The 24,153-nt window shown below is 51.3% G+C and overlaps 1 protein-coding gene across 1 annotated transcript in view; it reads left to right on the top strand.

Annotated features, from left to right (window-relative positions):
* The window catches only part of LOC147639176 (cytochrome C oxidase assembly factor), a 48,774-nt gene that overhangs the window by 55 nt on the left and 24,566 nt on the right, over positions 1 to 24,153 (top strand). Inside the window, exon 1 of the mRNA XM_086788089.1 lies at positions 1 to 103. This exon is cut by the window's left edge and continues 55 nt beyond it. Coding sequence (XP_086644215.1) covers positions 35 to 103 — 69 coding nt within the window. The 5' untranslated portion in view covers positions 1 to 34. The remainder of the gene's footprint in view (positions 104 to 24,153) is intronic.

The following is a 24,153-nucleotide window of genomic DNA, read 5'->3' as shown; positions in this document are numbered from 1 at the left end:
TGTATAAATTGAATGTCTTCGTAGACATAGTACCATGGCGAAGTCATGCAAGGGCGTAGCTATGGAGCTAGTGAAGTGCCTCAGCGAATCCGACTGCATGAAGGTACGTGTCATGTATTAACACATGATTACAATTCAATGGAGAATGAAGAGCTGAGGACGACCTCGCATACATGCATTGAGCAAGGAAGTCGTATGCATTTGCAGCATTTATGATTTCTTTGGAAATCTAAGATGCCGGGTGAGATGAAAGCTTCAAATAAAAAATTTCTCACAAACAAGGGTTTATCGTGTTCCTCTACAAGCGTGGAAGGTTCACTTCAATTTAGAACCCTCCAGATGCTTTTCTCAGAAACATGCCGATGTCGTACATGTCGCGAGTCTACATCATGGTGATGGTATAGAGCGGTTAGGGAACTGTGTTGTATGTGGCTCGATTTCCAACAGGTGCTATCACAGCCATGTTGGCCACCTGCTGCTGCATCCTGTTTCGCTATCGACGTCTTCTGTAAAGCATGCTGCACTGCCTGTGGGAGCCTCCTCACATTGAAAAACCTGTCGTACATGTCGCAACCTAGGAGTCTACATCATGGTGATGGTATTGGGAGAAATGAAGAGCGGTTAGGGGACTGTGTTGTATGTGGCTTGATTTCCAACAAGTGGTATCAGAGCCATATTGGCCACCTGCTGCTGCATCCTGTTTTGCTATCGACGTCTGCTGTAAAGCATGCTGCACTGCCTGTGGGAGCCTCATCACATTGAAAAACCTGGTTGCAGCAATTGCAGCGGCATGATAGGTTAGGAGGTTGTGGGCATAGGACAAGGTGCATGCGTGACTATAGGGGCTCTGGTGTGTATGGCTAAGCTCACCATTCGACCAAAGGCTCCATTGGTGGCTGTGCTTCTGGGGGGTTGTAGGGTGTACGTGCGGCCGCCGCCTCACATGGTGACTTGTGGAAGCTAGTAATCCCATATCCAAGCGTGTAAGCTTGTGACCGTTTTGCAAAGCTTCCGACTCTTTCCCAATATTCAGAGGGCTACACAGTTTTGGGAGAGACAACAAATGGCTAGGGGGCTTTGTGGTATCCAAAGAATGCATATAAAGGTCTTTTTGGGACTGAACACCCTCCCCCCTCCCTCCCCCCTTCCCCCCTCCTCCTCTTAGGAAATATTAGGGAACTTCTAGGATATGTAGGAAATGTTCTGGAAACATGGTTTAGGAAACACCCGGTAACTATGCTTGGGCTATACTGGGAAGATGAGTAAGGTGAGGAGCAAGATATAGAATGTCACATGCACACCTTAATCCGGTGCCATGTGGACATGCATCTTACTTTCAACCGCCTAAAGGGTAAATTTAGAAGCTGAATATGGGCAGATTGGAGCAGATTTGGTGGTCCAATAGGTGCCAAGGAGTGCCCAAGGTTGCACCAATGGTTGGGATTTTTATCGGGCACAATATGAACATGTTCAATGACATATTTTAAAGAGAATGCGCATAAAGCCATTGGTAGATCTTCTATCTATTTGCAACACTACGAGCCCAATCAACATCTGTGTACCCATGTAGCTGTATCTTTGGTAGTTGTATCTTTGTGCAAGCCTCATAGAAAAGTCCATAATCAATTGTGGACTTTATGTACCCGAGAATCCGTCTAGCCACAAACCAAGTGTGGCTTCATGGAGGTTTGCATAAACCGACTCACAAGTCCAACAACAGAGCTCAAATCTGACCTAGTAATGGTCATGTAGATCAAGCTACCCACTATACGCATGTACATAGTGGGGTCCTTCAAAAGCTCACCTATATCTACAGAAAGCTTTGTGTTGTACTCCAATAGCATTGAAATAGGCTTATAGCTTGTCATACCATACTTGAGAACATGTCCAAGCCATACTGCCTTTGTAACAATAAAATGCCATGAGGTGATCTCACCACCTCTATATCCAAGAAATACTGCAGCTCTCCTAAATTGCATGCGTGCTTCGAACATCTGAATTATACTTCTCTGTAGTTGCTTTCTTCTCAGCAGATGGTCGAGGGTCTTTCACCACTGAAACCCTCCCACTCCACTTGTGTGGCTCGTCTTCATGGCAAGCAACTGTCATGTGCATGACATGCTCATGGACATTCTTAGGGCTAATCCAGAAGGGGCAACCGAGAAAAAGACCATTAAAGCTAGGATTTTGGAGCATCAAGTGCTGATTTGGCTAGAGGGGACCAGGATGACCAGGCGGCTGCAAGAGGGGACTGTCGGCTGCAAGAGATGGCTGTCGGTTGGACCATATTGAGGCGGCTGTAGGACGCATCACATTTATGGGATTTTACTGCCAGCAGTCGGCTGGCCGACCAGTAGTCGGCCAGCTCATCTATTTGTTCAAGAGCCTATAAAAGGCAAGGATGCTCATTGAGTAGATCATTCTCTCCCTTGTGGAGTGGATCAAGTACTAGGACAGATTTTGGTGTCTATCACCTTTTGTATGAAGGCAGCCTAGGGTTGTAGATTTAGGTATCTTTTTGTACCATTAGAATATACTGAATTTCCAGCATCTCTCTCTCTCTCTCTCTCTACTCTCTCTTCATGTTTGCGTTTTGCATCAGCATGTTTCTAGTAGTGTTTAGGGTTGAAAGAAGACACCCAGAGCTTTCGCGTGTTACATTGGTATCAGAGCATTAGGCTCAGCAAAGCTAAACATTGATTCAGTCCCATATGATGGTGTACAGGTTCAAGGTACAGGAAAGCACACGGATACGAACCCAAGGCAAGGAACAAAGGAACGGGAAGAGCTCCCAGGAGGTTTGTTGGTGGTGCTCCACAAAGCCAGAGGGGATGGCAGTCCTGTGAGCCAGATAGGTTCTCGGGCAACGGTCCCAAGGGAGGATTATCCTCCAAGGGGTGATGTAAGAGTGCCAAACTCATTTTTGAGGAATGAAGACCAAGATAGTGTTCAGAGTTAGGGCAGGAACGGATTGGGGACTGGAGGGAACAGATGCATAGATCTTATTCAGAGTCAGAGTGGTTTGGAGACCGGGGCGGGATTTCAGAGAAAAGGGTTGCCAGGGATGGATGCATGACAGAGGGACTTCGGAAAAAGGATTGGGATGATGAAAGTCATCCAAGAACAGGTTGGATTCCCGTCATCAAGTTTAGCAGAGGGGGATGTCATGTGCATGACATGCTCATGGACATTCTCAGGGCTAATCCAGAAGGGGCAGCCGAGAAAAAGACCATTAAAGCTAGGATTTTGGAGCATCAAGTGCTGATTTGGCTAGAGGGGACCAGGATGACCAGGCGGCTGCAAGAGGGGACTGTCGGTTGCAAGAGATGGCTGTCGGCTGGACCAGATTGAGGCGGCTGCAGGGCGCATCACATTTATGGGATTTTATTGCCGGTCGGCTGGCCGACCAGTAGTCGGCTGGCCGACCAGTAGTCGGCCAGCTCATCTATTTGTTCAAGAGCCTATAAAAGGCAAGGATGCTCATTGAGTAAATCATTCTCTCCCTTATGGAGTGGATCAAGTACTAGGACAGATTTTGGTGTCTATCACCTTTTGTATGAAGGCAGCCTAGGGTTGCAGATTTAGGTACCTTTTTGTACCATTAGAATATACTGAATTTCCAGCATATCTCTCTCTCTCTACTCTCTTTATGTCTGCGTTTTGCATCAGCATGTTTCTAGTAGTGTTTAGGGCTGAAAGAAGACACCGAGAGCTTCTGCGTGTTACAGCAACACCGAGATGCCTTTCCTCACGAGACTACTCGTCGGGCTTCTTATATTCTGGAGCTCATTCATATGAACTTGTGCGGCTTCATGTGGGTTTAGTACCCTAGGAGGAGCCAAGTGCTTTATGCTTATTATTGGTGATTATGTACGCAAAGTTTGGGTTTATCTCTTGGCAGAAAAATCTCAAGCTTTGTCTTTGGTTGAGACTACGACCACATAGAAGGTTAGACAAGTCCGCTACGACAATGGAGAAGAATTCTTCTCCAAAGCCTTCCATAATTTTTGCTCACAGAAAGGTATAAGCCATCAATTTTCTACACCTCACTCTCTCAGTAGAATGGTGTGGTTGAACGCAAGAACATGATTGTTTAGGAGATGGTCTGTAGCATGCTTTCTTCTTCTGATCTTTTGCCCTCTTTTTGGGGAGAAGCTGTGAACATTGCTGTTTACATCATCAACCATTCTCCTACAAAGGCGGTTTCTCATATGACTCAAGAGGAGGCTTTTATTGGTGACAGATCCAAATTTGATCCCAAGTCCAGTACGATCCTTGGTGATTTCATGCGATATTCACTTTGTTGAACCCTTTCTTTAGAGGGATGTACTCGATCAGTCCTCCAAATTGTTGGAAGAGTTGACTCCACCTGAAGGTTACATGCGGAAGCTCTGAGAGTCTTCTTTCAGCCCTAAACACCACTAAGAACATGCTGATGCAAAAACGTAGACAGAAGGGGAGAGGAGAGAGAGAGAGAGATGGCTGGAAATTCAGTATCCTCATATGGTACAAAAAGGTACATAAATCCTTGCAGCCATGGGCTGCCTTGAAAAGGTAGTAAAATACCTAAACAAACTCCTAGTTCTAAGACCCAACCAACAAGGGGCTGAATGAAAAACACAATGAGCAATGAGTGCCTTAAATAGGCCTTTGGACATAATAGAGAGCTGGCTGACTGCTGGTTGGCCAGCCGACTAGACATATATTGCAAAGTCTCCTCATGACCTGCCCTTCTTGTAGCCGACAGCACACCTTGCAGCCGACAGGTCTTCCTTGTTCTTCTCCTAGTCCAACACTTGCCAAATCTGCACTTCATACTCCAAAATCCTTGGTTCTAATCTCTTTTTCTGGTTGCCCCTTCAGGACTAGCTTCAGGACATGTCCATGGGCAAAACCTTTGCACATGACATCCCCCTCTACTAAACTTGATGACGGGATTCCAACTTGTTCTTGGATGATTGTCATCATCCCATTCTGTTCCCGGAGTCCCTCTGTCATCCCATCCATCTCTGGCAACCCTGTTCACTGAAAACCCGGCCCGGTCTCCAAAACCACTAAACTCTGAATAAGATCTATGCATCTGTTCCATCCAGTCCCCAATCCATTCCGGCCCTGTCTCTGAACACCGTCTTGGTCTTCATTCCTGAGAAATGAGTCTGGTACTATTGCAAAGTCTCCTCATGACCTGCCCTTCTTGTAGCCAACAACATACCTTGCAGCCGACAGGTCTTCCTTGTTCTTCTCCTAGTCCAACACTCGCCACATCTGCACTTCATGCTCCAAAATCCTTGGTTCTAATCTTTTTTTCTGGTTGCACCTTCCGGACTAGCTTTAGGACATGTCCATGGGCAAAACCTTTGCACATGACATCCCCCTCTGCTAAACTTGATGACGGGATTCCAACCTTCCCCTTCTGTTCCCGGAGTCCCTCTGTCATCCCATCCATCTCTGGCAACCCTTTTCACTGAAAACCCGGCCCGGTCTCCAAAACCACTCAAACGCTGAATAAGATCTATGCATCTATTCCATCCAGTCCCCAATCTGTTCCGGCCCTGTCTCTGAACACCGTCTTGGTCTTCATTCCTGAGAAATGAGTCTGGCACTCTCACTCCACCCCTTGGAGGATCATCCTCCCTTGGAACCATTGCCCGAAAGCCTTTCCTGGCTCACAGGACTGCCATCCCCTTTGGGCTTTGTGGAACACCACCGACCAACCTCGTGGGAGCTCTTCCCGGTCTTGTGTTCCTTGCCTTGGGCTTCCTACTTGTGCACTTTCCAGTACCTTGGACCTGTACACCTTGGGCTTCCTACTTGTGCACTTTCCAGTACCTTGGACTTGTACACCTTCATATGGGACTGAATCAGGGTTTACATGCGGAAGCTCTGATACCAATGTTACATGCGGAAGCTCTGAGAGTCTTCTTTCAGCCCTAAACACCACTTAGAACATGCTGATGCAAAAACGTAGATAGAAGGGAGAGGAGAGAGAGAGAGATGGCTGGAAATTCAGTATGTTCATATGGTACAAAAAGGTACATAAATCCTTGCAGCCATGGGCTGTCTTGAAAAGGTAGTAAAATACCTAAACAAACTCCTAGTTCTAAGACCCAGCCAACAAGGGGCTGAATGAAAAACACAACGAGCAATGAGTGCCTTAAATAGGCCTTTGGACATAATAGAGAGCTGGCTGACTGCTGGTCAGCCAGCCGACTAGACATATATTGCAAAGTCTCCTCTCATGACCTGCCCTTCTTGTAGCCGACAGCACACCTTGCAGCCGACAGGTCTTCCTTGTCCTTCTCCTAGTCCAACACTTGCCAAATCTGCACTTCATGCTCCAAAATCCATGGTTCTAATCTCTTTTTCTGGTTGCCCCTTTAGGAGACATGTCCATGGGCAAAACCTTTGCACATGACATCCCCCTCTGCTAAACTTGATGACGGGATTCCAACCGGTTCTTGGATGACTGTCATCATCCCATTCTGTTCCCGGAGTCCCTCTGTCATCCCATCCATCTCTGGCAACCCTTTTCACTGAAAACCCAGCCTGGTCTCCAAAAGCACTCAAACTCTGAATAAGATCTATCCATCTGTTCCATCCAGTCCCCAATCCATTCCGGCCCTGTCTTTGAACACCGTCTTGGTCTTCATTCCTGAGAAATGAGTTTGGCACTCTCACTCCACCCCTTGGAGGATCATCCTCCCTTGGAACTGTTGCCCGAAAGCCTTTCCTGGCTCACAGGACTGCCATCCCCTTTGGGCTTTGTGGAACACCACCAACCAACCTCCTGGGAGCTCTTCCCGGTCTTGTGTTCCTTGCCTTGGGCTTCCTACTTGTGAACTTTCCAGTACCTTGGACCTGTACACCTTCATATGGGATTGAATTAGGGTTTAGCCTTGCTGAGCCTGATGCTCTAGTACCAATGTTACATGCGGAAGCTCTCATACCAATGTTACATGTGGAAGCTCTGAGAGTCTTCTTTCAGCCCTAAACACCACTTAGAACATGCTGATGCAAAAACACAGATACAAGGGAGAGGAGAGAGAGAGAGATGGCTGGAAATTCAGTATCTTCATATGGTACAAAAAGGTACATAAATCCTTGCAGCCATGGGCTGCCTTGAAAAGGTAGTAAAATACCTAAACAAACTCCTAGTTCTAAGACCCAGCCAACAAGGGGCTGAATGAAAAACACAACGAGCAATGAGTGTCTTAAATAGGCCTTTGGACATAATAGAGAGTTGGCTGACTGCTGGTTGGCCAGCCGACTGGACATATATTGCAAAGTCTCCTCACGACCTGCCCTTCTTGCAGCCGAGAGCACACCTTGCAGCCGACATGTCTTCCTTGTCCTTCTCCTAGTCCAACACTTGCCAAATCTGCACTTCATGCTCCAAAATCCCTGGTTCTAATCTCTTTTTCTGGCTGCCCCTTCAGGACTAGGTTCAGGACATGTCCATGGGCAAAACCTTTGCATATGACACTTGCCGATCACTCCACTGGGCACTTGGCATGGTTTGAAGCCACTTAAGTGCTTGGTGGTCTTTTTTGACTGTGAAGACCTGTCCATAAAGGAAAGGCTTCCAATGTTTGAGCGCTGTGATCACACCCAAAAGCTCTTTGTCATAAACCGAATAATTCTTTTTGGTGACATTCAACTTTCTACTGTAGTAGGCCACGGGTCTATTGTCCTCCTGGAGAATTGCACCTATGGCTACATTGCTTGCATCGGTAATGACCTCAAAAGACTCATTCCAAGATTCTAACTTCAAAACAGGCTCTTCCGAGGCAGCTTTCTGGAGTGCACGGCATGCATCAAGTGCCTTGCCTGTGACTGAGACTTTTTGTCTACGAGTCTTCACCCCCTCGAGCAAGTCGGTGAGAGGTGCTGCAAGGTTGGAAAACTGGTGAACATGGGTGCTGTAGGCTTGACAAAGACCTACGAAAGAACGGATTTCTTGGGTGGTCTGAGGGATGTCCCAATCCAAGATCTCTTGAACCTTTGAGGGGTCCAATCGAATCCCATTGGAACTGATGACATAGCCCAAGTATTGAACCTCTTTAACGCCGAAGATAGACTTTTTGGCGTTTATGTAGAGCCCATTATCTTGCAAAAGTTGCAAGACTTTCTCCACATCTTTCTCATGCTGCTCCGCAGTGGCTGAGAATACAAGTATGTCATCAAGAAAGATGAAGACACAGTGCACACTTACCAATGAGGACCGCAAAAATCTTGGACATCATTTTATTGAAGGTTGCGGGTGCATTGGTAAGCCCAGAAGGCATGACTACGGACTCGCAGTGACCACGCTCTGTCTGGAAAGCTGTTTTTGGAATGTCAGCTTCGAAAATGCGGACCTGATGGTAACCACTCTAGAGGTCGATCTTAGTGAAAAATTTTGCACCGTCTAAACGCTCCAAAATGTACTCAATCCTTGGCATAGGAAACTTATTCTTAATGGTGAGTTTATTCAATGCCCTGTAGTCTATACAAAGGCTTGCAGACTTGTCCTTCTTTTGGACAAATAGGATGGGTGCAACAAATGGTGAGGAAGAAGGCCGAACGAATCCGGCTCGGAGGAGCTTAGATAACTGTCTTTCTAGCTCGCCCTCTAAAGTCTTGGAAAGACGATAGGGGAACCTGCTAGGAGGTTCTGATCCAGGGACCAACTCAGGATGTGATGGAGGGAGACTGGGTGGAAGATCGTCCCTAAGCATAATGTCCTGATGTCGAGACAGGAGGTCTACTAATTGTGGGACTGAAGATGAGATAGGTGCTACCAATGAGGTAGAGGCTGTCAGAGCACGAACATAAAGTAGTGCCCCTTCCGCTCCCTTGCGGATAGCTCGTCGGGCCTGCAGGTGCGAAATCAATGGGATGCCAAGAATGCTTCTATCCCCACGAATCATGACGGGCTCAGGAAAATCTTTACAAATAGTAAAAGTGTCCTGTCCCCAATCGGGAATAGGCTTATATTGACGAAACCATTGGATTCCTAAGATCATGTTGTCAGAATACGCAGCGGAGATGATGACAAAATCTGGAAACACTAGAGCAAGAACAGTGCAGAAAATAAACAGCACAAGAGAAGTAGAGAGATACGTGTGTAACTCTGCTCTATATACACAAGAAGATCCCGAATACAACACACTACAAGACAAATGTGGCAAGGGGCTATGGGGCCATTTTATATGGCCCCTAAACAGCAGTCAGCCTGCTCCAGAGGCAGCCAATAGGCACAAAACCTCCACGACCAGCCATATAGACCAGTCGGCCAGCTATCATGAGTCGGCCAGATCCGAATTGTAGTCGGGTACAGTCGGCCAGAAGATGGATGCGCCTGCCAGCTCAGGAATGTCCCCCAAGCCACAGAAAAATGGAAAAAAATGGGGGAAAAATACGGGGAGTGAGGAAAAATGAGAAAACACCTAAAAGAGCGGGCACACCCACAATATAGGCCCTGATAAATAGGTATAGACAGGAGATGACTTCTAACACCCCCTCTCAGCTCCTGGCTGTGAAACGATCCCCAAGGAGCTGGAGTGCCGTCGGAGCAACGCCTCGTGAAGAGGTCCACCGTAGTGTCCTCCGTCGAACATAACTCTAGCAAGATGTCATCAGTAACAATCTTTTCACGAACAAAGTGCCCTTGGATGACCGTGGATTCCACCAGTGGAAACCCAATCCTGCCATGCAACCTTTGCAACCTCACCACCTCAGAAGCAGCACCACAAACAGCCCGGTACTTTGCCTCTGTCGACGACAAGGCAAAAGATGACTGCCTCTTACTGCTCCATAAACTGCTCTTGAGCCTGAAGTAGATCTCCTCGTGTCTGGATCTCCTCCCCAATCTGAGTCACTCCAACCGTGGAGTCGAACTCCATCCATCAATCCCCCTCGTGTGTAAAAGAGACCAAGATCCTTCGCATGCTGCAGAAACCACAAGCTATGCAATCCTGCCTCCCAAAGAGTCATATGCAACCATGAGCGCAACAGCCTCATCAGGAAGCTCCTGTCCAATTTGGTATCAATCAACCAAATCAATGAACCATTCTGCTTCCGAGTCGAAGAGGCATCATACTGCTCACAAGGATCAACACCTGTTACGGTGGGATGCCAAGTCCTGGAAACCTGCTGAAGACCACTCAAGGCCTTCGAAAACCTGTAAACCACCCTCTTAATCTGGAACCACAAAGCCTGGAGAATGTGCAACATCCACCTCCTTCTGCAAGTAATCAACTGCCACCTGCTTGGCTTTCCAATAGGTCCCCGTGGAAAGAACTTCCTCATCTACAGGAGTTTCTTTGTCCCGAATACTACGAGACATTAGAGCATAAGTTACTTGTAAAGTTTCCTCTGGCTGACGAACACAAGAACTACCAACATCTGTACTGGAAAGTTCCTACCAACTGTTGCCATCAACTGGCAAGCTATCCTCCATTTGGTCCCGGAAAGCCTGCACCTGCAGCGTATCCACACTTAAGTGGCCATTACCAGACTGCCACTTATCACAAAACTGAGGACTTGGGAGAGAGAGTGCTGCTCATCAAACTCCACCTGTACGCCAGTCTTGCAGACCTGATGCACTGACAATAGATGAAAACCAAGGGATGGAACATACAACACCTGGGAGGAATGCTTCCCCCCTCTGCCATTGGGAACTATCTCCAACTTGCCCTCATTGTGAACTGGGATAGTGGATGTATCCCCAGTAAGAATGTGACGAGAATACCTGCAGAGATCCTGTAAATCTGAACGGGAAGGGGTCATGTGCCTGGAAGCACCACTGTCTAGAATCCACTCCCGAGTATCCGTAGCGGCGAGTCCTCCAACCTCCTCCCTGCCTGAAGAAAATGAAACATCGGTGTCCATCACCTCCAGGTGCACAAAAGTTGGAGTCTTCACGATTGCTGCTAAGGATTCTTCACCCTTCTCGGTGTTCCGCTTGGGACACTGTCTCCAATAGTGGCCTTTCTTGCCACAATCATTACAGGTCCTCTCTGCCTTCAGTTTCTCGCGGTCAACGTCGGACTTCTTCTCGGAAGACTTCTCCGGTGAAGCCTTCCCTTTGCCCTTGTTATGGCCTCTCTGTTTTAGAAGTCATCTCCTGTCCAGTTTTATACACCAGGGCCTTTGTTGTGGGTGTGCCCGCCCTTATGAGGTGTTTTCTCATTTTTCCTCACTCTCCGCATTTTTCCCCTATTTTTATGTGGCTTGGGGGACATTCCTGAGCTGGCAGGCGCATCCATCTTCTGGCCGACTGTACCCGACTAATTCGGATCTGGCCGACTCATGATAGCTGGCCGACTGGTCTATATGGCTGGTCGTGGAGGTTTTGTGCCTATTGGCTGCCTCTGGGGTTTTGTGCCTATTGGCTGCCTCCAGAGGCAGCCAATAGGCACAAAACCTCCACGACCAGCCATATAGACCAGTCGGCCAGCTATCATGAGTCGGCCAGATCCGAATTGTAGTCGGGTACAGTCGGCCAGAAGATGGATGCGCCTGCCAGCTCAGGAATGTCCCCCAAGCCACAGAAAAAATGGAAAAAATAGGGGAAAAATGCGGAGAGTGAGGAAAAATGAGAAAACACCTAAAAGAGCGGGCACACCCACAATAGAGGCCCTGATAAATAGGTATAGACAGGAGATGACTTCTAACACCCCCTCTCAGCTCCTGGCTGTGAAACGATCCCCAAGGAGCTGGAGTGCCGCCGGAGCAACGCCTCGTGAAGAGGTCCACCGTAGTGTCCTCCGTCGAACATAACTCTAGCAAGATGTCATCAGTAACAATCTTTTCACGAACAAAGTGCCCTTGGATGACCGTGGATTCCACCAGTGGAAACCCAATCCTGCCATGCAACCTTTGCAACCTCACCACCTCAGAAGCAGCACCACAAACAGCCCAGTACTCTGCCTCTGTCGACGACAAGGCAAAAGATGACTGCCTCTTACTGCTCCATAAACTGCTCTTGAGCCTGAAGTAGATCTCCTCGTGTCTGGATCTCCTCCCCAATCTGAGTCACTCCAACCGTGGAGTCGAACTCCATCCATCAATCCCCCTCGTGTGTAAAAGAGACCAAGATCCTTCGCATGCTGCAGAAACCACAAGCTATGCAATCCTGCCTCCCAAAGAGTCATATGCAACCATGAGCGCAACAGCCTCATCAGGAAGCTCCCGTCCAATTTGGTATCAATCAACCAAATCAATGAACCATTCTGCTTCCGAGTCGAAGAGGCATCATACTGCTCACAAGGATCAACACCTGTTACGGTGGGATGCCAAGTCCTGGAAACTTGCTGAAGACCACTCAAGGCCTTCGAAAACCTGTAAACCACCCTCTTAATCTGGAACCACAAAGCCTGGAGAATGTGCAACATCCACCTCCTTCTGCAAGTAATCAACTGCCACCTGCTTGGCTTTCCAATAGGTCCCCGTGGAAAGAACTTCCTCATCTACAGGAGTTTCTTTGTCCCGAATACTACGAGACATTAGAGCATAAGTTACTTGTAAAGTTTCCTCTGGCTGACGAACACAAGAACTACCAACATCTGTACTGGAAAGTTCCTACCAACTGTTGCCATCAACTGGCAAGCTATCCTCCATTTGGTCCCGGAAAGCCTGCACCTGCAGCGTATCCACACTTAAGTGGCCATTACCAGACTGCCACTTATCACAAAACTGAGGACTTGGGAGAGAGAGTGCTGCTCATCAAACTCCACCTGTACGCCAGTCTTGCAGACCTGATGCACTGACAATAGATGAAAACCAAGGGATGGAACATACAACACCTGGGAGGAATGCTTCCCCCCTCTGCCATCGGGAACTATCTCCAACTTGCCCTCATTGTGAACTGGGATAGTGGATGTATCCCCAGTAAGAATGTGATGAGAATACCTGCAGAGATCTTGTAAATCTGAACGGGAAGGAGTCATGTGCCTGGAAGCACCACTGTCTAGAATCCACTCCCGAGTATCCGTAGCGGCGAGTCCTCCAACCTCCTCCCTGCCTGAAGAAAATGAAACATCGGTGTCCATCACCTCCAGGTGCACAAAAGTTGGAGTCTTCACGATTGCTGCTAAGGATTCTTCACCCTTCTCGGTGTTCCGCTTGGGACACTGTTTTCAATAGTGGCCTTTCTTGCCACAATCATTACAGGTCCTCTCTGCCTTCAGTTTCTCGCGGTCAACGTCGGACTTCTTCTCAGAAGACTTCTCCGGTGAAGCCTTCCCTTTGCCCTTGTTATGGCCTCTCTGTTTTAGAAGTCATCTCCTGTCCAGTTTTATACACCAGGGCCTTTGTTGTGGGTGTGCCCGCCCTTATGAGGTGTTTTATCATTTTTCCCCACTCTCCGCATTTTTCCCCTATTTTTCCCATTTTTTCTGTGGCTTGGGGGACATTCCTGAGGCGGCTGGAGGACTAGTAGCTGGCCGACTGCTCACACATCAGTCGTGGACTTCTGGATGCTGGCCGACTGGATGTATGCAGTCGTGGGCCTCATTTGCTGCTGGCCGACTGTTGATACAGTCGTGGGCTGCCCTACAGCAGGCCGACTGCTGATGTGGGGGCATATAAATAGGCCCCCAGCCCCCTTGCCACTTGTGTATCATACCGGGATCTTCTTGTGTATATCAGAGCAGAGTTACACGCCTACATCTCTCTCTCTCTCTTGTGCTGTATTTTTTCTGCATGCGTTTTGCTCTTGTGTTCCCAGATCTGGTCATCATCTCCGCTGCGTATTCTGTCATGGTATCAGAGCCCTAGGCTCTAGATAGGTCTTGGGATTTGTGTGAGCAAGAGGGGGGCTGCTGTGTTGCTGATTGGTGGACTATTTTGGGCTGATTGGGAAGAGAAGGTGCAAGAGGAAGGCGGGTTGATTTGCTGGACAGCCACTTGCAGGTTTTAGTTCTTCTTTGTTCCCACCCACCCACCCTATTCAGAGTACATCCCCGCAATGGCAGATCTGTTTGAGATGGCCGAGAGACATGTGAAGATCCCGACACTCCCCACGTTCCCGGTGGACCGTCAGTTGGACGGGAGCAACTACGGCATTGGAAGGTTATGATGGAATCTGTTCTGGAGTCTTACGACCTCGCTGATTTCGTCGTTGTTGGTGTTCCACGGCCGGAAGTAGAGGAAGGGGAGTTACCGTCGATCCGAAAGGACAGGGAGGCTCAGACACAGATGTGGGATCGTGTCAACGCCAGGGTCCGTTCGTTTATTTTCCTCAACTACACACCACAAGTAATCAATCATGTAAAGCATATGACGCTGGCCAGAGGTATATGGCAGCATTTGGCCTCTCTTTACAATAGGGTATCGCCCATGAAGAGGATTTCCTTGGAAGTACAGATGCGGGTCATGAGCCCTGCAAAGTCGTCGACGATGCGGGAGCATATTAACAAGCTGCAGGCTCTTCAGCAGGAAGTTCTTCAGGTTGGGAAGGAGATATCGTCAGAGGACATGGCCATCACGTTGCTGTCACATTTGTCCTCTTCGTACTCAGCATTTTACTCGTCTTTGATTACCAGTGGCAGGCTCAGCACCATCACGTGGGAGGAGCTTGTGCCCATGGTCCTGGACCAGGAGGAACGATTCACGAACCCTCCTCAGGGTGGAGGTTCGGAGGCCTTAACTGGCCAACGGTCGAAAAGCCGTAACTCGGGCAAAGGGAAGGCTTCATCGAAAAAGTCTTCTGAGAAGAAGTTCGACGCTGACCGCGAGAAACTGAAGGCAGAGAAAAACTGTAATGATTGTGGCGAGAAAGGCCACTACTGGAGGCAGTGTCCCAAGCGGAAGACCGAGAAGGGTGAAGATTCCTCAGCAGCAATCATGAAGACTCCGGCTTTTGTGCACCTGGAGGTGATGGACACCGATGTTTCATTTTCTTCAGGCAGGGAGGAGATTGGAGGACTCTCCGCAACGGGATACTCGGGAGTGGATTTTCGATAGTGGTGCTTCCAGGCACATGACTCCTTCCCGTTCCGGTTTACAGGATCTCTGCAGGCTTTCTGGTCATATTCTTACTGGGGGTACGTCCACTATCCCAGTTCACAGTGAGGGCAGGATGGAGATAGTTCCCAATGGCAGAGGGGGGAAGCATTCCTCCCAGGTATTGTATGTTCCGGCACTTGGTTTTCATCTGTTGTCAGTGCATCAGGTTTGCAAGACTGGCATACGGGTGGAGTTTGATGAGCATTTTGTTGCTCTCCGGGACAAAGCAACCGGGACAAAGCAACAGGCCAGGTGGTTTGGGAAGGTGGAGTGGAGAATGGAGTTTACAAGCTTTCAGCACTCTCTCTCCCAGGTCCTCAGGGTTGTGATGAGTGGCAGTCTGGTAATGGCCACTCAAGTGTGGATACGCTGCAGGTACAAGCTTTCCGGGACCAGATGGTGGATAGCTTACCAGTAGATGGCAGCAGTTGGCAGGAGCTTTCCAGTACTGATGTTGGTGGTTCTTGTGTTCGTGAGTCAGAGGAAACTGAACAGGTCACTTATGCTCTGATGTCTCGTCGTGTTCGGGACAAAGAAACTCCAGTAGATGAGGATGTTCTTTCCACGGGGACCTTTCAGAAAGCCAGGCAGGTGGCAGCTGATTACTTGCAGAAGGAGGTGGTTTCTCCAGGCTTTGTGGTTCCGGATTCAGAGGGGGTGGTTGACAGGTTTCAGAAGGCCTTGCGTGGTCTTCATCAGATTTCCAGGACTTGTTTGTGCACCGTAACAGGTGTTGATCCTTGTGAGCAGTGTGATGCCTTTTTGACTCAGGAGCAGAATGGTTCATTGATCTGGTTGATGGACACCAGATTGGACGGGAGCTTCCTGATGAGGCAGTTGAGCTCATGGTTGCGGATGACTCTTTGGGAGGCAGGATTGCGTTTCCTGTGGTTTCTGCGGCATGCGAAGGATCATGGACTCTTGTACACAGGAGGGGGATTGTTGGATGGAGTCCGACTCCACGGTTGGAGTGACTCAGTTTGGGGAGGAGATCTTGACACAAGGAGATCTACTTCAGGCCCAGGAGCAGTTTTACGGAGCAGTAAGAAGCAGTCATCTTTTGCCTTGTCGAGCACAGAGGCAGAGTACCGGGCTGTTTGTGATGGTGCTTGTGAGGTGGTGCGGATGCAGAGGTTGCTTTGCAGGTTTGGGCTTCCACTGGAGGAACCCATGGTCATCCCGAGGCACTTTGTTCGTGAACAGATCGTTGCTGATGACATCTTGCTAGAGTTATGTTCGACGGAGGACAGTGCGCCGGTACGGTAGACCTCTTCACGAAGTCGCTCTCTCAGGATTTGCTCAGGTGGCACCCCACCTCCCAGTGGTTGGTTTCACAGCCAGGAGCTGAGAGGGGGTGTTAGAAGTCATCTCCTGTCCAGTTTTATACACCAGGGCCTTTGTGCCCGCCCTTATGAGGTGTTTTATCATTTTTTCCCACTCTCCGCATTTTTTCCCTATTTTTTCCATTTTTTCTGTGGCTTGGGAGGCAGCCCTAAGGCGGCTGGAGGACCAGTAGCTGGCCAACTGCTCAGACATCAGTCGTGGACTTCTGGATGCTGGCCAACTGGATGTATGCAGTCGTGGGCGTCATTTGTTGCTGGCCGACTGTTGATACAGTCGTGGGCTGCCCTACAGCAGGCCGACTGCTGATGTGGGGGCATATAAATAGGCCCCCAGCCCCCTTGCCACTTGTGTATCATACCGGGATCTTCTTTTTTTTTCCGAGAAAAGATCCTTTCATTAGTTATGTAAAAAAAAACGCCCGTAGGGCTACAAAAGAGATCTCTCCTGCTCCTAACAGAGAGAAGAGCAGTGAATACATCATGGCAGCCCGGGAGACTCTCCCTAGGTGCTGCAAAATACAAGCATCAGTCTAAAGAACTGAGCGGCTAAATCATACAATAGGGGGGGGGAAGAGCCAAACAGGTGGCCTGTAGTGCCAACGGGGGGATCCCGTGTGTAGGGTGTAGAACGGGCCGCAGCGCCAAGTGGTGTGAAAGGCCTGGCGCCGTAAGATCGCCTCATCCGAGTCTCCCCGGATGCGGTCGTACTGTCCTCGCAGGGTGTGGATCAACTCCTGCCAAATCCCCCGAACAGTCTCTGCTGGTGGCTCTAATCTCCCCTCAAAGGCCGTAAAGCACCGGGCCCTCCAGGTGAACCAGATGGTGAGGCTGCTGAGGAGCTCCCATCGTAAATCCCTCTCCTGTGTCCAGCTAGCGGACGAGAAATCCGGTGCCGGAACCAGGCGAGGCTGGCCCCTAATAAATCTGATGGCCTGACTGCCCTGCTCCATCTCATAGCCCATAGCAGGCCCTGACGAAGTCGACCAAGCAGCGGCACCCCACGTAAACATACCCTCCGGAGAGAGGGGGGCCAGAATACGCAGCATCCGCAGCCAAATCTGCTGTGCCTGAGGGCAGTCCCAAAGGCAATGTCTCTGTGTCTCCATAGGGTGGCCGCATCGGACGCAGGCCGCCGGAAGACCGCTGTAAACAAGCCAAGTGCCAACTGTTGAGCCCCTGTGGGCGACCAGCCACTGAAAAGCCGAGATCCTGCGGGCCTGTCGACTAGCCCAGAGCCGAGCCTAGAAATCCTCCAGGAACTCCTGTGATAGTCCCTGCAAAATCGCCAATGCCCCGCTGTCGCTGGAGAAACCGTCCTCCTCGCCGTCAAAATATGCCGTCCCAGCCGAACAGTATACTGGAAAAAGGTAATCTCTGTGGCCTCAAGGGATGCATAAGGATCATGCCACTCGTACTCCCCGGGGTCCCACTGTAACCGGGCCAAGGGGCGCGCTGCATATGCCCATATGCGCCAATCCGGGAGCACGTCAGCAGGGTCGGGGTCAATATGCCACTTCCGAGAAGCGGCAGCCACTACCCGAATCCTCTGAAAGGTGCACTCTGCAACCAAAGGCGACTCCACCTCCACTCTCTGGAGTCTGCCCTCATCCTGAATCTCATAATAGAGGCATCTGCCATCCTCAGTGCTAGCTCTGACAGCAATCAGGATCTCCAACTGTGTAAAGGCTCCCATCCACCGTGGGGCCACTGGCTCGAGAGGTGTGAACCACTCCTCTGTAAGTGCCTCCTGAATATCATCCCTCATAATCAACCCCCCTCTGAAGTGACTCAGCCTCTCCACCTGGGTCTCCTCTGGTAGACTGCAGAAAGCCTGCCAGTCTCCAAAACTACGAGCTGGGCCTGCCGCTAAAGGTCCCCAGGCTAGACGAGGCCGAGAACCCAGCATATGACCCTGCTCAGTACGAACCGCTGGGCTCCAGATGAGCGGTTGCCTGGCCCGCTCCTCAACACAAGAAGGAGGCCGCTGAGAGAGCCCCGGTCTCAGCAGCTCCCAAGCTCTCAGGATACTCAAAGCAAATCTGTCCTCCCATCCTCTACTGAGGCCTGTCCTCCTCATCTCTATGAAGATCCAACGAATCTCTGGTGCCCAAGTACCCCCTGCAGGAGGCGCCCGGGCCTGCAGTCGCTGCAAGAGGAGCTCTTTCCAAGGGTCAGCGCCTGGAAGCAACCCCCGAACAATAAGCTTCCCCAATAAGGCTCTACTCTGATCGACTGGATCTATAATGCCCAAACCGCCCTGAGCCAGCGGAAGTGTAATAACTGCCCATGCAACCTTTGCCCGAGCTGGCTGACCGTCCCGCCTAGACCACAGAAAGTTCCTGATCAGCCTCTGTACCTGGCTGATGCAAGAGCTCGAGAAAATCCAGCAAGACGTAATGTACCACATAGTCGCTAACAGCACCTGATTTGCCACCACCACCCTCCCAGCCAAGGATAGTCGAGCTGTACTCCAATACAATAGCTTCTTCCGAATGCTCAGAAGAAGCGGGGCAATCTGCTGCTCAGGTGACAAATCGAGGCCAATCTGGCATCCCAAATACCGCACTGCTGTGCCTGGAGGAATCCATCTAAAACCGGGGTCCGGGCTCCATGCCGGAGTGGGAGCACTACTGATCCAAAAGGCCACTGTCTTGCGCCAATTGATCAATGCTCCCGAAGCTGCACTAAAAACCTGGAGCGACTGCTCTTCCCGAATAAGATTGGCCTCTTGGCCATGCAAAAATAAGCCCGTGTCGTCTGCAAACTCAGCATCAAGCAAATCCTCCCCCCGGACTGGGAGCTGAAGTCCTCTCAAACCACCCTCCTCTGCCGTCAAATACATACTCATAGCCTCCGCAAAGAAGAGAAAAAGGAAAGGGGCGAGAGGACACCCCTGACGGACTGATCTGGTCAGCTCAAAACTCGGCCCCCGACCTCCTGCAATCAGCACCTGGCTGCGAGCTGTGGAATACAAAGCTGCCACCCCTCTGATCCATCCTGGCTCGAAGCCCAGGCGTAGCATAGTGCCCTCTAAGAATCCCCAATCAACTCTATCGTATGCCTTCTCAAAATCGAGAAGCATCACGACCAAGTCCTCGCCAAGAAACCTAGCTCGGGCTGTCACCTCCCAGAAAGTAAAGATGTTGTCAAGGATACTGCGCTCCTTGACAAATCCTGTCTGAGTAGCATGAATCAACTCCCCCAGGAAGGGCTGGATCCTCAAACTCAAGGCCTTTGCTAAGACCTTGTAGACAGTATTGAGGATCGTAATAGGCCTCCAATGCCGAATGTCATCCGATACTCCCTCCCCCTTGGGGATAAGATAGATCAAGCCCTCTGAAAAGCTCTGCGGCATCACCCCAGTGTCCAAAACATGCTGAAAGCCCCTGCGGAGGCCTGGCCCCAAAAGGTCCCAATAGCGCATAAAAAAGGCCGGCGTCAGTCCGTCCTCCCCTGGGCAACTATGTCGCGGCAGGACCCTCAAGGCCTCGGCAAGCTCAATCTCTGACAGAGGCGCACCTAGAACTGTGCGCATATGGTCTGTGACCCTCCTCTGCACATGGGCCCACACAGTCTGACTGCACACATCTCGATCCTCAGTGGCTGGCTCCGCTGAAAGCAGGTCACTATAAAAAGCAGTGGCAATGGCTCTGATCTCCCCAAGCTCAGTAGCTATCGATCCATCCGGTCTACCAAGCTGTCGAACTCCTGCTCGCGCATGACGGGGTCCAGTGATCTCAAAAAACTCCCCAGTCACTCTATCACCAAGCTGCGTCCACTGAGAGGCCTGACGACGATAGTAAAACTCATGTCTCTGCTCCTCTACCTCTCTAACCTCCTGGCGTGCCTGGCTCAGCTGGGACGCCACCCACTCACATGTAGGCTGCTGCTCCTGAAGGCGCTGTAGCGAAGCAAGGCTGCGTCTCAGCCGTTGCTCCCGCTCGCGAATCTCTCCCAGTCGTGTCAAAGCTGCAGCGTGTAGAAAAGAGCTAAGATCAATGAGTCCCTGGGCACACTGGCCCGCTGCATCCTGGTCAGAGCACTGACTATCATGCCAGATCCTCTCAATGTCCTCAGCGAGACTGGGATCTGCAAGTACCCTCTCTGGGATCCTCAACTGCAAGCTGGGCTCCCGTGTCCCCTCCTCCAATGTCAATGTAACTGGCGCATGATCTGAAAATGAGGTGCCAGCAAGAATGCCGACGGAGCCCCCTCGCTCCCCTAACCAATCGCCCACATAAAAGCGATCAATCCGAGATAGATTAGTCCCTCCCTGCCGGCGATCCGACCGAGAGAAACTAAGACTGTCCTGAGACCGGGAGAAAGCCCCATGCTGCCATGCATCAGTGATCCTCAGTGACATGCAAAACCGGTCCCAAGCTGCAAGCTCCGTGCCGTGCACTGTAACATGACTGCCTCCCACCCTATCTGCCGGGTCCTCAAGCATGTTGAAGTCTCCCCCAACACACCAATGTGCGGCCTCTGGCAATGCATCTGTAACCTGAGTCCAAAACTCTGCTCTGGCACTAGCATGATTGGGCGCATAGATGTTGAGCACACCCAATAGCTCATCATGCATCCTCAGAATGACATACTGTGCTCTACCAGGCACAATGATCCCTCGATCCACAATGGCCTGCCGCCATACATCTGCAATAACCATGCATACTCCTCCCTGTCCACCCAAAGGACCAAACCCTGCAGACCAAAAAGTGTCCCATCTACCAGGCATCACCGAACCATATCTCCGGATCCTGCTCTCACCCAAGTGGTGCTCCTGCATCATCAAAATGTCAATGCTGCCACCAACCAGGCATCTCTGAAGCTCCTGCCTCAAGCAACCTCGATAGCGTATAAAGTGTGCTCCGCCAAGGCCCTGTACATTCCATGAGATGATCCTCATGGATGCCCTGCTGAGGTGGATGCTGTCTCAGCCGTACGGCGGGCCTTCGCAAGCGGCTTGGATGGAGAGTAGTCCCCATCCGAACGGCTGCGAATCTGCCCACCCGGTGTACTGCAAGAATCCCGGATCAGGCGCCAGTGGCGACTGCCTCCTGCTCTGACAGAGAAACCTCGTGTATACTCACATATCCAGGGTCGCGCGCCAAGTCTGCCACTATGCGCACGACCAAATGCCGAATCCCTGAGGTATCCACACTCCCAGGATCCAAGAAAAAATGAGCCAACTCCCAAAGTCGGCCTATCACATCAGTCACCTCCAGATCGCTCATGTGGTGAGAAAACTCAACTGCTTGAGTCTTCAAAGTGCTGAGAGCGAGCTCTAGAGTCCACTCCCGATCACAAGGTCCACATAGAGGGAACGAGAAGGCCACCGCTGAGTCTAGTGCCTCCTCCCCGCGGGCCGGAGGTATCACTACATGAACTCGAATGGGTGCTGGCTCATGGGGGCCATCTGCTCCAAAAAGCCGTGTAAAGGTATAATCAAAGGCCTCCGAGCGCTGTCTAATGCCAAGGCGACTCAGCCGACTGCGGATAGATGAAATCCGTGAGGCCCTAATCGGCATAGGTCTCCTCTGTGATGCTCGAGCGAGGTCAGTGCTCAGCGCTCTCCGGACTGCAGGTGAGCGCCAGGGAACTGCCAGGGTCTCCCGGGAAGGTGAGGCGGGCGGAGGGGGAGGAGGGGGAGGCGAGGGAGCCGCTGCCGAAACCGGAGCGGAGGCGGGAGGAGGCGAAGGTGGAGACGAGGCGGTGGGAGGGGACGGGGGTGGGGGGGGTGAAGAAGGGGGAGCTGGCATCTCCTGGTCCTCAGTCGCTGCAGGGGTCTCCTCCTGAAGGGGAGCAAAGCTGTTCCTCACGGGAACCCAGTGAGGCTGAGACTGTGGCTGCTGCTGCAGCGGTCTCTGTGCGTGCTGCTGTGGCTGTCTCCCTCGGCGGCGCCCCTGTCCAGGCTGCCACTCCGAGGTCTCTGTGGCCTGAGCAGGTGTCCCTGAGGCAGCCTGCCGAGCCGAATCTGTGGGCGGGCCATCAGTAGCCTGCTGCTGTGGTGAGGGTCGAGGTCTCCTGCGAGGGCAGGCCTTGGCCAGATGACCGACCTGCCTGCAAATGAAGCACTGGTTCGGGAGCCCCGAGAACTCCACTCTCTGATCTATCCACCCCCCCCCTATCCTAGGTAGCTGAATGACCTTAGGAAGGGAGGAGATGTCAGACACCAACACTCTGACCGAAGGTAGCCCCGCTGCTCTGGCCACCACTGAAGCTGCTGGGGGGCCCGTCTCTAGTACCGAGCCCACCAATGCTCCGAGCCTGGGGAGGAGCGGAAGATACTCCCGGCGGAGACCAGGGAAACAAACTGTAATATGGAAGAGGCGCTCTCCCTGCTCCGCCGCTGCTGGGTCAAATCCATGCTGCCAAGGTCTGAAGAAAGCCCGAGCACCCCTGATGTCCAGAGGACTCATGGCAAGGACCTTGGCAACGCTCTGGGCGGCCTCGAACTCGATCTGATAATGGCCCCGGCCCAGGAGTTGTACATCCAGGATCTTGCCCACATCTGCAAGAAGGCGAGCCTGAAGAAGATCCCTGATCTCCCCTCTGCTGGGGCGAGTGCCGACTATACGGCAGATGGTGGAATGAGCCTGGAGGCGTTCCACCTCTGCAGTGAGGCTCGCTTCCTCTTCCGGCGAAAGAGAAAGCCTGATGGGGATGACCTCGGGGGCGGGCGAGGGGGCTGCGGGTGAGTCCCTCTGAGGCGAGGCGGGAGGAGTCTCCATCAGAGTCTGAAGCTCAGGCGAAGGCGAGGCGAATGCGGAAAACCTGCAAGAAACGGGTTGCACCCAAAGAGGCGGAAGACCGGATGAAAATGAAGAAAAACAAAACCCCTTGGGTGAACAACACGAAAGAGGAGGGAGAGGGGGAAAACGAAGGAGAGGGGGGGGGGGGGGGGGGCGGCAACAAAACGAAAGGGAGGGGAGGCGGGGCGCTGCTGAGGGGGGGGGGGCACGGGCGCGAACAGGCGGAAAGGAGGGGGGCGAACAGGCGACAGAGGGGATGGGGGGGCGAACAGGCGAAGAGGGGGTTGGGGGCGAAAATACGAAGAGGCGGGGGACGAAAGGCGAGGAGGGGGGAGGCGCAGCAGCGAGGCAGGAGGGGGGGCGCAAAAGCGAGCAGAGGGGAGCGAAGGCAGGCGGGGGGGTGAAAAAGCGAACAGGCGGAGAGGTGGGAGGCGCACAGGCGATAGAGAGAGGGGGGGCGTGCAGGCGGGCGCACAATGCAGGGTGGAGGCGGGAGCTTCAGCCATACCGGGATCTTCTTGTGTATATCAGAGCAGAGTTACATGCCTACATCTCTCTCTCGCTTGTGCTGTATTTTTTCTGCATGCGTTTTGCTCTTGTGTTCCCACATCTGGTCATCATCTCCGCTGCGTATTCTGACACTCTCGACCGTTGGCCAGTTAAGGCCTCCGAACCTCCACCCTGAGGAGGGTTCGTGAATCGTTCCTCCTGGTCCAAGACCATGGGCACAAGCTCCTCCCATGTAATGGTGCTGAGCCTGCCACTGGTAATCAAAGACGAGTAGAATGCTAAGTACTGAGAGGGCAAATGCGACAGCAACGTTATGGGCATGTCCTCTAATGATATCTCCTTCCCAGCCTGAAGAACTTCCTGCTGAAGAGCCTGCAGCTTGTTAATGTGCTCCCGCATCGTCGATGACTTTGCAGGGTTCATAACCTGCATCTGTACTTCCAAGGAAATCCTCTTCATGGGCGACACCTTGTTATAAAGAGAAGCCAAATGATGCCATATACCTTTGGCCAGCGTCATATGCTTTATATGATTGATTACCTGCAGTGTGCAGTTGAGGA

The sequence above is a fragment of the Cibotium barometz genome, chromosome 4, assembly GCF_041138505.1.
Source record: "Cibotium barometz isolate CiBa-2024 chromosome 4, ASM4113850v1, whole genome shotgun sequence".
In the NCBI taxonomy this organism is placed as follows: domain Eukaryota; kingdom Viridiplantae; phylum Streptophyta; class Polypodiopsida; order Cyatheales; family Cibotiaceae; genus Cibotium; species Cibotium barometz.
The sequence above is the reverse complement of the archived record's forward strand: the minus strand, read 5'-3'. Positions and strand labels throughout refer to the sequence as shown.